Source organism: Juglans regia, chromosome 10 (assembly GCF_001411555.2).
Source record: "Juglans regia cultivar Chandler chromosome 10, Walnut 2.0, whole genome shotgun sequence".
Taxonomy (NCBI): Eukaryota; Viridiplantae; Streptophyta; class Magnoliopsida; order Fagales; family Juglandaceae; genus Juglans; species Juglans regia.
This window is the reverse complement of record NC_049910.1, coordinates 454,203-468,592: the sequence shown is the minus strand read 5'-3', so window position 1 is coordinate 468,592 and position 14,390 is coordinate 454,203. Positions and strand designations below refer to the sequence as shown.

At 36.7% G+C, this 14,390-nt stretch overlaps 1 protein-coding gene and 1 pseudogene across 2 annotated transcripts; both read left to right on the top strand.

The window, feature by feature from the left end:
• The first annotated feature begins 6,780 nt into the window (after window positions 1–6,780).
• LOC109001888 (probable 2,3-bisphosphoglycerate-independent phosphoglycerate mutase) lies at window positions 6,781–11,493 on the top strand. Of its 2 annotated transcripts, none has more exons than XM_018979380.2 (6): window positions 6,781–6,968; window positions 7,567–7,939; window positions 8,775–8,920; window positions 9,362–9,638; window positions 10,170–10,442; window positions 10,952–11,493. In XM_018979380.2, the coding sequence occupies exons 2-6, from the start codon at window positions 7,631–7,633 to the stop codon at window positions 11,432–11,434; spliced, it is 1,488 nt and encodes a 495-aa protein (XP_018834925.2). In that variant the 5' UTR covers window positions 6,781–6,968; window positions 7,567–7,630; the 3' UTR covers window positions 11,435–11,493. The 2 variants fall into 2 exon arrangements, with proteins under 2 accessions (XP_018834925.2, XP_035550904.1); XM_035695011.1 differs by having other exon boundaries at window positions 6,823–6,969; window positions 7,593–7,939.
• Window positions 11,494–12,873: 1,380 nt separating this feature from the next.
• Window positions 12,874–14,326, top strand: LOC109001887 (annotated as a pseudogene).
• The last annotated feature ends 64 nt before the right edge of the window (window positions 14,327–14,390 follow it).

Genomic DNA, 14,390 nt, shown 5'->3' with positions numbered 1-14,390 from the left:
CATTAATGGCCTTGACAACTTGTAATTCATCACCTTCAAAAGAATGATCTTTCGAATTAGTCCTAGCCCAATGCCGAAAATGGTAGCTTGAAGTGTAGTATATGTCTCTGCTAGCAGAGGATCTGAAAACAGGTTCTATTCTTTCTCATTGTAGCTATTATTTTTTCTTCCCAATCCCAGATTATAGCACCAACTCTAACTTTGAATAGAATTTTGCTTATGGCGATACACCAATTAATCTTGAAAACGTCCATTGAAAATTTGAAAGTTCCACCCATTCACTACTGACTTCTGTAGGAATAGTAGCCTGATTAGTGGACAGCTAGTGTAACATCCTAAGATCCCGCAACTTTTGTATTGTTTGTTTCATAAGTATACTAGGATGTGTGAACTCCTCTTGAAACACAATCACTGCAAATTCTTCCAAGTCTTCGCTGTCTAGAGAGCCAAGCATTGTAAGTAAAGTTTATTTGAAGCTCTAGTACTTTATAATCCTGCATTTCTGCAGTTTCCTTGAACACTGTTCCCGAACATCTCTAATTGATTCACATTCCCAACGTGCAAGTTTGATAGTTTCTATATATAGGTTGTAAACAGATGGCCGGGCACTTTGAATTTTTTACCATTCTCTTTCTGAATATGTTTGATTTTGTAGGCAGTACTGCATCATGACAAGCTTTTTATAAGAAAATCTTCTGTTATATGCTTTCACTACTCTTATCTAAATATGCTTCCTTTTTATTGTTTCTCCCAAATAATTATAATTTTGAAAAGAAAATTTGATAAACAGACATTAATTTTCACAACATTTTATATCTTATATTATAAAAAATTGTATCTAAAAAATTATAATTTTGAGAAATGGTCTATAAATAAATTATATTACAAAAAATAAATCTACAAGATTGTATGATTTGATTTGATGGACTGATATTTTTATAATAAAATAGAGGCTGTGAGTAAAAAACTCCTAGAGATCGTTCTCAATATTATATATTAAAGAACAATTGTTAGTTATGTACATATATAAAGTTCACATTCAGGCTGATTTTGATTTTGATTTAGATATGAGATGAGATGATTTTAAATAAAAAATAAATAAAAATATTAGTAGAATAATAATTTTTGATATTATTATTATTTTGAGATTTGAAAAAATTAAATTTTTTTATTAAATTTTGTATAAAAGTTTAAAAAATTTATAATAATGATATGAAATAAAATAAAATAAAATACTTTTTGAATCCAAATAGAACCTCAATCGTGTCATTAAAAAAACTAATTTATAATTTTAGTAATACTATATTTTATAATAAATTGATAATAACATGTCATTTATGTTTCGAATTATAAAAAAAAAATTACTATTCATCATCCCCATGCTATATATCAAAATTATAGAAATATTGATCATTTCCATATATGAAAATGGGGGGCATTATTTACAGGAGTGGCAATTATTCTTTCAACACAAAAGTTTATATGATGAGTCGGTGGGTTAGCACGAGAGTTGTCACCGATAAAGCAAAATACTTCTTTATATATATATATATATATATATATTTTATATTCTTAAATGTTTTAAAAAAATTATAATATTATTAAAAAACACTTCTTAAATCATTAAAAAAATGGATAAACATCTTTGGAACAATTCATCAGTAAGTTTAGCATTATTGTTATATCATTTAGAGAAGAAAAATTCTATTCACAAGTCTCATACACCACACACTACTATTTTTATTATTTTTTTAATTTTTTTCTTATAAAATGTGTAGTATATAGATGATAAATAGAAGAATTCAATTATCTTAAGAAGAATAAAACCAAAAAAAAAAAAAAAAATTCAAAAAAAATTAAAAAAAAATTATGATGTGTGGTGTGTGAAGCTTATAAATAACAAAATTCTTTTTTGTTTTACACCTATTTTTTAATATTATTAAAAAATATTTTTAATTACAAAATAAAATAAAAGTTAAAAAATAAAATAAAAAATTTCAACAATAATATGGAGCGATAAAAATCAGTAATAAAAGTATATTTTTTTAAAAAAATTACAGAAAAAGAAGCTACTATAACCAACGGTAGCTTCCTGAGCTACCATTAGTTATTTTTAGGGGTGTGCAGAATTCCGAGAATTCCGACTCCGTTCGATCTCCGCTCCGATGCCGACTCCGACGGAGTCGGAGTTGTCGGAATTCGGAGTAGCTCCGAATAATTATTCGGAGTCGGAGCTCGAAGGAGCTCCGACTCGGACTCCGAATTTTTTTTTAAACCCAGCTCCAAAACGACGTCGTTTTGGAGCTGGGTTTAAAAAAAAAAATTTTGAACGACACCGTTCCACTTAATATGGAACGGCGTCGTTCCATATTTCCTTCTTGAAGGGGCTTCTTCTTCACGAACGGCGTCCTCTTCCTTTTCACTTCTTCTTCTTCCTTCTTCCTTCTTCACTTCTTCTTCCTCCTTCACTTCTCTCTCGCGTCTCCCGTCCCAGTGACTGAACCAGTGAACCAGTGAAGTTCAGAACACCGTTCGTCGTTGCTCCTCCCTGCCGCCGTCCCTCTGTTCAGCTTCCAGCCTTCCAGCCTTCCACCTACGGTGAGCCCTAAATTTATGAGCCCTAAATTTAATTCAAGCACGTCTCTTATGAATTGGAGCCAGTAGTTGTGATTCTTGTGTATTGAATATTCAATATAGTCCCCAACACGGCGCTCAAAAACATGAATTTTACATTGTTTTGAAGACTTGCGCTCGAGCGATGTGTCGAGCGCAAGTCGAGCGCACGTTGTATTGAACAAGCTCGAGCGTATGCGAGCGGAAGTCAAGTCGAACCTCTCTCGGAAGTCAAGAACCTCTCTGGAAGAGTTCTGCTCGAGCGCTACGTCGAGCGCTCATCGAGCGAACCTCTCTGGAAGGTTCTGCTCGAGCGCTACGTCGAGCGCTCATCGAGCGAAACTCTCTGTATGGATTCTGCTCGAGCGCGACGTCGAGCGCAGGTCGAGCGATCCTCTCTGTATGGATTCTGCTCGAGCTCCACGTCGAGCGCACATCGAGCGAACCTCTCTGTATGAGTTCTGCTCGAGCGCCACTTCGAGCGCACATCGAGCGAACCTTTCTGGATGGGTTCTGCTCGAGCGCTATGTCGAGCGCACGTCGAGCGAACCTCTCTGTATGGCTTCTGCTCGAGCGCACGTCGAGCGCACGTCGAGCGAACCCATCTGGATGGGTTCGTCTGAGTCAAGCGCACATCAACCGAACCTCAATGTAATAATACATCGATACATGTATTATTATGATACAATAATACATGTCCTATTGTATAATACAATAGCCTAGTTTATTTTTAAACTAATTTTTTGCTTCTAATTATGGATCCTAGACATAGTGGAGATGATCGTCCACAAGGGGATGTAGCGGATGCCAATGCTACAACTCCTACACCGGTGGGTACTTCCACCCCTAGAGCCACATCTAGGGCAGCTACATCTAGAGCAGCTACATCTAGAGCAGCTACATCTTGTGCGAGTAGTCGACTCCCACTCCCAGTTGATATAGAGGATGAAGATATGTTCAACGAGGAGGAGGAGATGCCCATTGAGCAAGATCAACCACCACGACCTTCTAAAAAGAGGTCGTGGACATGGGAGCATTTCACCAAAATTCCTGGTGAAATTGCGAACCCAGTGGCAAGATGTCATTATTGTGGATCACTTTGTGGATGCCATTCGAAGAAGCAAGGTACCAGTGTGTTGATAGCACATCTAAATGGTTGCCAACGATATAAGATAGCGAAGGGATTGCAAGCCACTGATCAGACCAACCTCAGTTACCAAACTTCTACAGCCACTGATGGTACACAGACTAAGAAATTGGTCATCCCTCAATACAGTGAGAAGATGTTGAGGGACATGCTTGCAGAGATGATAATTACTGATGAGATGCCATTTACCACAGTCGAGAAAAGAGGCTTTCGAAAGTTTCTAAATTTTGTTGAGCCACGATTTCCCATTCCATCACGGTATACAGTGATGCGAGATTGTATGAAGAGGCATGCGAAGGACAAGGAGGAGATGAGGAAGATGTTTATTACCACTGGCCAAAGAGTGTCTTTTACGACTGACACATGGACTTCCATACAGAACGTCTGCTACATGTGTATCACGGCACACTACATTGACAGTGAGTGGATTTTGCATAAAAAAATTATTGGTTTTAAAGAAATTGTGGATCATAAAGGTGCATCCATTGGGGCGAAGATGGATGATTGTTTAAAGGACTGGGGAATTCGAAAAGTGCTGTGTATTACAGTTGACAATGCCAGTGCGAATGAAACAACAATTGATTGGTTTAAGCGGAACACGACGGTGAGAGATGATGTCATTCGGGCCCACGAGTTTATTCACGTTCGATGTTGTGCTCATATCATTAACCTCATAGTTGTTGAGGGATTAAAAGAGGTTCATGATTCCATAACCCGAGTCCGCAATATTGTACGATATGTGAGGGGTTCCCCTCAAAGGCTTGCCAAGTTTAAGGCAATAGCAGAAGATTTGAAGATTGAATGTTCTAGTATGCTGTGCTTGGACGTTCCGACTCGATGGAATTCTACATACATGATGTTGGATGTGGCACAGAAGTACCAAAAAGCATTCGAGCGGATGGAGGTCGAGGATGGGGGCCTGAGGTATGCTTTGTTGGAGCCAGCAGGACAGGGGCTCGGTGCGCCAGACGCACATGATTGGACCAGTGTGAGTTATTTTGTTGAATTTTTAAGAACTTTTTATGAGATAACCATGCGACTATCTGGATCCAAATATACGACTGCGAACTCATTTTTCAGTGAGCTCTCAGAGCTTCACTTCCAGTTGGAAAATAGTTGTACTGACTCTGCTGGATTGTTATCTGATATGGCTACGAGGATGAAGATCAAATATGATAAATATTGGGGGAATATTGAGAAGATAAATAGATTGCTATTTGTGGCTGTGATCCTTGACCCCCGAGTTAAGTTGGCCGTTCTAGAATTTTGGATAAATTCTGTCCTCGGGGCAGTGAAGGCTGGAGAGTTTATTAGATTGCTAAAAAGTGATGTTGATGACTTATATCATCACTACAGTACTAGTGCTCAGCCTTCATCCGCAGTTGGTAGCTCCTCACATTCGAGGCCGACAGGATCGACAGTTCCCTCAGGTGATACTGACCCATCTGTAGGGGTTAGAGGCAATCGTGTCATACGGCAGTATCATCAACTCATGTCAACAAGGAATATTATGCATTGTACATCTGAGGTTGAACGATATTTTATGGAAGCTGTCGAGGCACCTAGTGATGTATTTCAGTTATTAACTTGGTGGAAAGTTAATTCCACCAAGTATCCAGTCCTTTCCCGTGTGGCCCGAGATGTGCTAGCCATTCCTGTCACTACGGTTGCCTCAGAGTCGGCATTTAGCACTGGAGGTCGCGTGTTGGATGCTTATCGGAGTTCATTGTCACCGTCAACCGTGGAGGCCCTCGTTTGCACACAGAATTGGATAAGTGAAACGCCCATTGGACTAGATACCGTTGGCGTTGATGCCGAGAGCTATAGGCTTGAATCGGGTAAGTTTATATGCTTTTAAATGATGATTTAATTATTTTTAATGTTTCTAACTTCTACTTTTTATGATTTTATAGATCTAATTGTGAACCCTAACATAATTACCGATGATTGAGAGTTTGGAACGGACGCTACTTGAGAGTTGTGATGGAGTTGAGAGAACCTCCTTTCTTGGTAAGAATCAAATTATTCTTTTACCGTATATAATTTTTTATTATCAATTTTTTTTCATCTATTGATTGCTACTTTCTATCTTCATTTCAGGCGTGACCAATGGAACATTGGGGTTTGAGTGAAACCCGTGTTTAATTTTTATGTAATTATATTTCAAGACTGAGTCATATTGTTATTACGTTATAAATGAGACTGTTATAACTTATGGCTGCATCATACATGTTATTTACTTTTTAAACTATTTATATAGTTATATTTATGTACTTATATCCCGAGCAAATACGTGGGATAAGTACTCTTTATTCTATAATTTCTATTAGTACTTATCCATCATCTCTCAAAAGTTTATAATTTATTATCCAACTGAAATTAATCGAATTATACAAATTCGTACCATCATTCTTTTCTATAAAATTTTAAATTTGTGTAATTTTCAACTCATGAGTCATGAGCACTTTTAATGCTAAATTTCAGGCGGACATAAAACAAATTAAAGATATAATCAAAATTCAGTAACAAAATCAGAACGAATATTTAAATTATTGAAAACTCTTGAATAAACCAAATATTTGTAGATGGTTAACTTTTTAAAAAATATATATATGTTGCCCACTATCTGAAACGAAATTGAACAACAAAATTTAAATAATAATAAAAAAAAAATTCTGAAATTGAGTTCGGAGTCGGAGCTCCGACCTCCGTTCGGAACTCCCTCCGAACTCCAGTCGGAGTTCCGATCGGAGGTCGGAGCTCCGATCGGGGGTCGGATCGGAATCGGACCTCCGATCGGAGTCGGAGGGGAATTTTGGCTCCGAATCCGGTCGGAGTCGGAGGTCGGAAATGACAACTCCGACTCCGTCGGAGTCGGAGCCCACCCCTAGTTATTTTTGTATATTTTTTTATTTTTATTTTTATATATATATTTTAAATGCTTTAAAATATTTTTTTAATAAAATATTTCTTTAATTACAAAATAAATAAATAAATAAATAATTGTGAGCGGCAGCTCCACTAGCATTATTCTTAGCATTTTAACGCCCCGACGCAGGAAAAGTGGCAGAGGCCAGAGTGATATAAAAAACCAAAAAAAGAAAAGAAAGTGGTAGTGTGGAAGCGATTCCTCTGCAAACTCAACAGCAAAAAGAGTTTCCTCTTCTTTTGGCTTCAAGATTGAATCGCCGGTCAAGCTCTTTACAAGGTTCGTATTCTATAGTCTCTACTGCGCGGCACACAATTGTGCAACATCTTCACCCCCACCAAGCCCCACCCCCCGGCCTCGTAATTTATTTTCCGTTTTGTAAAATAAAAAATCGGAGATTTGGATTCTTAGAAATAATGTTGTCGTTGTTGCAGGCATGTCTTTGTGTGAATTGTTTCATTACTTGACTTGGTATTGCGGGAGTCTTGAGCTACGTTACTTATTTCTCCCCGTGCTTTAGTTTTGTCTGAGAGATGTCCGTTTGGAATTCCCTCCTTGTATGAATAGATCAGCTTCTAACCCATAACAGTTATTTTTTTTCTTTGGTGATTAAAAAGTTAACATTTCTTTGTTGGTTATGATTGATATGAAATTTTAGATATCTTCTTTATTGTAATTTTTTACTCAATCGCAACTCTTTTCTGATTTTTTTACATTATATATAAGTTCTCGTCAAGCACCTATAACGATTTCAATGACCATGCCCCATTTGTGTGAGTAATTATGCCCCATACATTCGAGTCTTCATTGCTTGCTTATTGTAAACTTAAATTGAGGGTATTTTTTTATTCAAGCGTTCATTTCTTCTGCATTATAGGTTTCCAACATTGTTTCTAATCTAAGGGAAAGAAGAAAAGGTGAATTTTTTTGCATATCGAAACATGAGTAGGCCCCAGCAACCTAGGAGAAGAGTGGCATTTGTGCTGATTGATGGGTTGGGCGATGTGTCTTTGCCAAGGCTTGGATTCAAGACTCCTCTCCAAGCAGCCAAAGTACCCAATTTGGATGCCATTGCATCTGCTGGAGTTAATGGTCTTATGGACCCTGTCGAAGTAGGATTGGGTTGTGGAAGTGATACGGCTCACCTCTCTTTGTTGGGTTATGACCCAAGAGTGTATTACCGGGGTCGTGGTGCATTTGAATCCATGGGTGCTGGTCTGGCAATGTCACCCGGCGATATTGCATTTAAGGTGAGAATGAATTCTTGTTTACATTTTTATCCCTCTTCAGATGCATATGTTATTTAAAAAAAAACAATTTTTATAAAGGTTGTTTGCTTAGTGATATACGTTAACTTTTCCTGTACTTATTTCTGCATCATATGACATATGGTATAATAGTACATGCACATCAGATAACGTGATTTTTCAACATGTGGGCATTGCCAAACAGTGCATTATGTCTATTTAACGTGGAAATTAACTGCTGATATGAATTTTGCTTTCATTTATAGTAAAGAGAATCCATCGGTTACTGTATATTTGTTTTCAGTTTAGTATAAAAGTATGAATGCTAATCGGATCAAACGAGGTTGAGACGGATGTCATCTTATGGTTTTGATTTTGTAGGCATTGAATCATTGCTGTATGTCTTCTTTTATTCAATGAAAAATGAACTCTTATGTAATTTGGCTTGTTGCTTCAATAGACGTCAAAATATTGGCATGAGAAATGTTGTAACTTTATTCTTGATATGGAGTATTTGGAAGGAAATAAATGCTAGTGTTCTTTAGATGGATCCGAAGTCTCTTTGCTTAAACTGATATCATTACTTCCAAGATCACTTTTCTAATGGATTATATATATATATATATATATATATATTTGGAAAATTTAGATCTTAGCTTTTTCCTTTCCTTACGTGTATCTCTTGTGTACCTCCCATGTACTAAGGCTATGCTGTCTTATTTGTTCAATTTCTATTAAATCCTGTCAAATAAGAAAAACAAAATTGAATGCTTCAGAGATTATTGATTGTGATTGGCTTTAATGCATGATAACTCATTGCCATCTTTTGGATCACTAGTCAAATTTTGCTACCTTGGATGAGAAAACTGGAATAGTCACAAGTAGGAGGGCTGATAGACACTTTGAAGAAGAAGGGCCCATACTCTGTGCGGCACTCGATGGAATAAAGCTGCCATCTTTTCCTCAATATGAAGTCAGAGTCAGGTGCGGATACGTATAGCTGCTATAATATTGCTTGTTAATTGGCATCGCCACATACCTCCATATCAGGGATATTTGAGATTTTTGCTAAAGACAACCTACTTTATGTGGAGAACTGATGACTTGTCAACTTTTCCTGTTATCTATAATGTTTTTGAACAAGTATGAGGTTGGAATATATTTTCACAAGGTTTAGATGGCAAGTTTGTGGGATAAAAGCCAACTTGCCTAGTTAGCACTGCTATCATGTAGTTCCGACATAATTTCTCAGCTTTTGAATTTGTGTAGGTGCTTTGGTCACAAATTTAAAAATGAAAAAAAAAAAAACCTAGAAAGAGGGAAGGGAGAGAGAGAAGCCCTACCTCAGTTCGGCAATTGAAGCTTCTTAAGGATTTAATTTCAGTAATAAGCTAGACTCAGATCACGATAAGATATTTCCTACAGGTATGCAACAGAACATAGATGCGGAGTAGTCGTCAAAGGACCTGGATTAAGTGGAAATATATCAGGAACAGACCCATTAAAGGACAATCGCTTACTCTTGCAAGTTGAAGCTTTAGATGATACTGATGAAGCAAGGCACACAGCTGCAGTTGTTAATGAGTTATCCAAGGAAATGTCACGGATTCTGGTTTCTCATCCAGTGAATGCAAAGCGCATTGCAGAAGGGAAGAATATGGCAAATGCTGTCCTACTACGAGGTTGTGGTATTCGAATTGAGGTCTGTTGTATTCAAAATTTGAAACCTCATACGATTTTCAAGTTTTTTTTGGAGGTCTTTTTTAGGTGTCATTATTTCTCTTGCAATTAGGAAAAGGGAAAATTCACAATAATTAATTTGAGCTTAAAGTCTTAAACGGCAGCTGGTGGGTGTTTGTTGTTAGGAAACAGTTTTGCTGGCGACATGTTCTATTCTTGAATTTTCAATACTTCCTCACATCCTATTGTTCTTGTAACATATCTTGTTAATAGATATATTATTGTAAGAATGTTACTTTAAAAAATTATAAGAATGTTAGCTTGGGATTGGATTCCATAGGTTTGGAATTCCCGTGTAACTTTGGTATTCAGTTAACATGACACAAGCTAAAGCATACGTTGCGGTGACTATTCTGTGACTAGATCACTGACTTGGACAGAATTGCTTGTTCTTCTTTCAGATTTTCATGTATTTTTCTAATTAGGTTGTAACTTTTTAAGGGGTTTCTGTTAAGCACTTCCCCTATACTGAAGTTCCCTTAGTATATTGCAGGTTCCTCCATTTGAGAAGAAACATGGCTTGTGGCCTTGCATGGTAGCTCCCACCAAAATTATAGCTGGCTTGGGCTTATCACTTGATATTGATATCCTTGAAGCTCCAGGAGCAACTGGAGACTATCGAACACTTCTAACTTCCAAGGCAACTGCAATAGCTAAGGCACTTATAGCTCCTTTGCAGTCTTGCCCCTCTGTTTTTGTACCTGGGGAGGAGGAGCACAAACCAGGTCGATCAGATGGCTATGATTTTGGATTTCTTCACATCAAGGTTTTATCTTCTAAGATTTTATTTTAGTTTTTTCTGTTTCAATGCAACTTGAATAGCTCTGTATCGAGCCAAAATACTACGAGGACCCAGCTTGTATTTGAGGTTCCGAATTTTAGAATCTCTGGCTCTCATTGACTTTATTTGCTCCATGTGTGCATGACTAACATGAAGATGAACTTTTTTAGAAGGTAATCTAGGATTTGACAGAAAATATATATATATATATATATATTCATTATAACTAATGGTCGTGGGCCTTCTACATTGAATACCTATTGGACATTTTTGCAAGTTTTTTTTTATGAAAAAATAGAAATATCAGAAAAAATGAATTGCAGAAAATCATTTTCTCTTCAAATCTTTTTATTATGGATACGGTTCTTTCTTTTCATCTCTGCAACTAGCCTGTTAGAACTGTAGGCTGGATGGTGATGGAGGCCAAAGTGCTTGCCTCAAGTTCTTCAAATGTCACCACCGTGATGGAGTCTCCTTGATAATTGGTGTTGCAGGCAATAGATGATGCAGGTCATGACAAGGCAAGCCTTTTCAAAGTCAAAGCACTGGAGGCTGTAGATCGAGCCATAGGACAGTTGATCAGGCTCCTCTGGGAGGCAGAATCAACTGGAAATTTTAAATTCTTCCTTTGTGTAACCGGAGACCACTCTACTCCAGTTGAATATGGAGATCACAGCTTTGAACCAGTTCCATTTGCCATGTGTAGATTGAAAGACTTTGTGGGTGCAATAGGCGGAGAGTCCATCGTTTCGGGAACATCTCTTGATCCATTTCCTCTTCCATCCATTAAAGCTGGTGAAGACCTAACAGATGATGTGGGAAATGAACAAGAGAGAAGAAACAAACGGTTTGAATCTTTTAATGGAGATTCTGTTTACGAGTTGAATGAGATAGCGGCAGCAAGGGGATGTCTTGGGCGTTTTCCTGGAGGAGAGATGATGGGAATTATAAAGAAATTTCTGGAAGTAGATGCGTGAGCTATGTTTAAAAGTAGGGATATTCATGGTTGTTGCATATCACCTCGAAAGGATTCTCAAGGTTTTTCTTATGCTTTTTTCTTGTTAGATTGCAATATCTGTGTTCTGGAGATTTCAATCGTCAAAATTTTGATACTCATACTGACATTGTCAAATCATGCAATCTGAATCTATATATACTATCAAAATATGTTGATCAGAATTTATGTGTGTCTGGCTCCTCGTCTCTTGCCGCATGGACCTATGAGATAGACTTAAATGGTGGACCATAATTCTCTGCTTGCTGGCAACATGCTCATCGACGTCATCATATAATTGTTGTAATAATCACAACTCTTCAATTCATCTCATCTAATCATTACAATTTTTTTTAAATTTTCACACAAAATAAAATAAACAATTCAAAATTTTTAAATCTCAAAATAAAAATAATATTAAAAAAATATATTCTAATAATATTTTATTCAATTTTTAATTTTAACCTTAACTCATATCATTTTATCTCATATACGAAAACAAATCAGACTTATTAATGCCGGAAATAGCACTTTTGTCTACGATTTTACAATAGAGAACACAAATGCTCCAACTGAAGCGTGTCTAGTTATTTGGAGTAACCATCAGAAGGAAAGTCATTAGGGCAATGAAAATGGTCTAGTTATTGTCAAGTCTAAAATTTAACTAAAAGTTGAGATTATTACTAAAGCCAAAATTATTAAAGAAATTAGTCTACATTGAACTATCCATCACAAAGTCAAAATAATAATATAATATTATGTATTTTAATAATAATTTTTTTTAATATTTTAAAAATACACTCCATATTTGAATTAAGAATTTAATTTTTACTTAAAATTATTGTTTCTCAATTATTTTTTTTCCTCAACTTAATTATCCAATTGTCAATAATTTCAACTAGTGAATAAATTTTGGAATAAGAAGGGAAATGAGATGACCATTGTTAAATATTTATGAAAAAAAATATAGGTTTGAGGAGTGAATAGTGACTCTTCATCTTTAAAAATTTCTTTAGAATTATTATAACTCAAAAATCTAAACTAAAAATGTTTAACTAGTTCAATCCAAGTTATTTATATAAAATTTAGCTATATTTTAAATTTCACTAACATAGGACAATCTCAGTGCTCTCGTCACGGGCATTGATAATTGATATTCACGCGGTTCCCTCTCCATAAAATAAAAAATTACTTGGGTCAAACGTAGAAGCTTCAAGGAATGTGCTATATACAGTAACATCATCAAAAGAAAAGAGTTGGTCGGGATGGAGCTGTTCAATCCCACATCATCAAAAGACATTTCATCCCTGTCAAATCTTGGAAGCTCCGAAGTTTCGTCGTTTTATTTCATGGTTTTTTCCGTTGGTTGTACATCTTCAGTATCTTGGACTCATCCAAGTTCTATATATGTATATAAACATCCCATGACAAATGGCCAATAGCAAAGAAGAGAGAGAGAGATGTACGTGACAAGGCGTCTTTCGGAGTACAGAAGGGACCCTAGCAAGCTCTCAACTCCACCCCCTACAGCTCCTAATTCAGGCTATATGGTCATCATGGATACAGCACTAGAGACTGAGGAGACATGTTGTTGGGGCCTCTGTGATTCAAACGAAGTGAAAAAGTTGCCTTTTCCACAAAACAAAACACTGTTTGTCTCTCACAGCGATCACCCGATATATGAGCTCTTGTTCATCCCAGTTCTTGACGAGCCCCTCTCCTCTAACCGCTACTATGTTATCCACGCAAAAGGCAGGAGCAAAGGGTGAGGGTCATGTGCTGACTCTACTTTTGCATTTGTTTCTTCAAAATTTCAATTTAGTTTTATTTCATAAATCATAACTATATACGTAGAGTCAATAAACATGATTTTTTTGATAACAAAAAAGAAAAAGAAAAAAATAACTCTGATTTTTCAGGCAAGCATGCATGTGCGCGACGGAAGAGGATAAGATCAAGTCGATTTTTGGAGACTATGTACGATATGTGAAACCAAAAGCTTTTGACCCAACGAATGTATACCAACAAGTGGAAATTTGTAATGTACCCTCCAGTGGTTTTTACGCCAATTCTGTACTTCCTAACTGTTACCCTCCATCATTTCTAAGGGAAAAGTGCTGGACAGCTGCACACTCAACCCCGTCTAATTATTTGAATGAAGAGATCTATGTTTTACAACATGACTTTAGAGCAATATTGGGAAGAAATTTACTCCCAGGAGAATCATGGCGGTGATGGAAACATTGTGACGGTGAACACGAATGTAGAGAGGGAGGTGTATTGTCTGGATGGCATGAAAGCTGTGAGAGTTGATGGCAATGTTAATGGGTCTGATGGTTTTATTTGGTTTAGAGTTCAGAATAAGATTAATAGTGGAGGCGTGGGCTTGAGTTCAGCCATCGTGGATGGAATGAGAGGGATTCAAAAGGAAGGAGGGTGGGTTGATGGGCAAGATAGCGAGGTGTGGGCTGAGAAAGTAGAGGTGACTGACAATTTGACAATTTGTGGAGGAGATTTTGTGGTTATGTCTTGGTGGAGAGCTTTACTTTGAGGAGAATGGATGGAAGTTTAGTGCTGAATTGTGATTTCAGGCACACCCAACGGATTAAAACCAAATGGGAATGAATCAAAATCCTCGGCTACATCAACGTTCATAAACCGGTGCAGGATGGGTATAACAATGTTTGCTAATGTACTTCCAACTCTTTTTATGGACAACTTTTCATTTATAAAAAGACTTGATATGGTATGTAGTAAGTAGTATGTAATAGAATATTATTTCCAATTCAACAATGAACAATTCTGAAAAAAGAGGAGGACACAAGATAATTGAGACCTTTATCAAACCAGATTCTCTTAAAGATGCGTCACATATTCGATTTTTGATAATACGATGGTCATTGTACACTGGAAATGATCTCAATTAGTAATTCTACAGT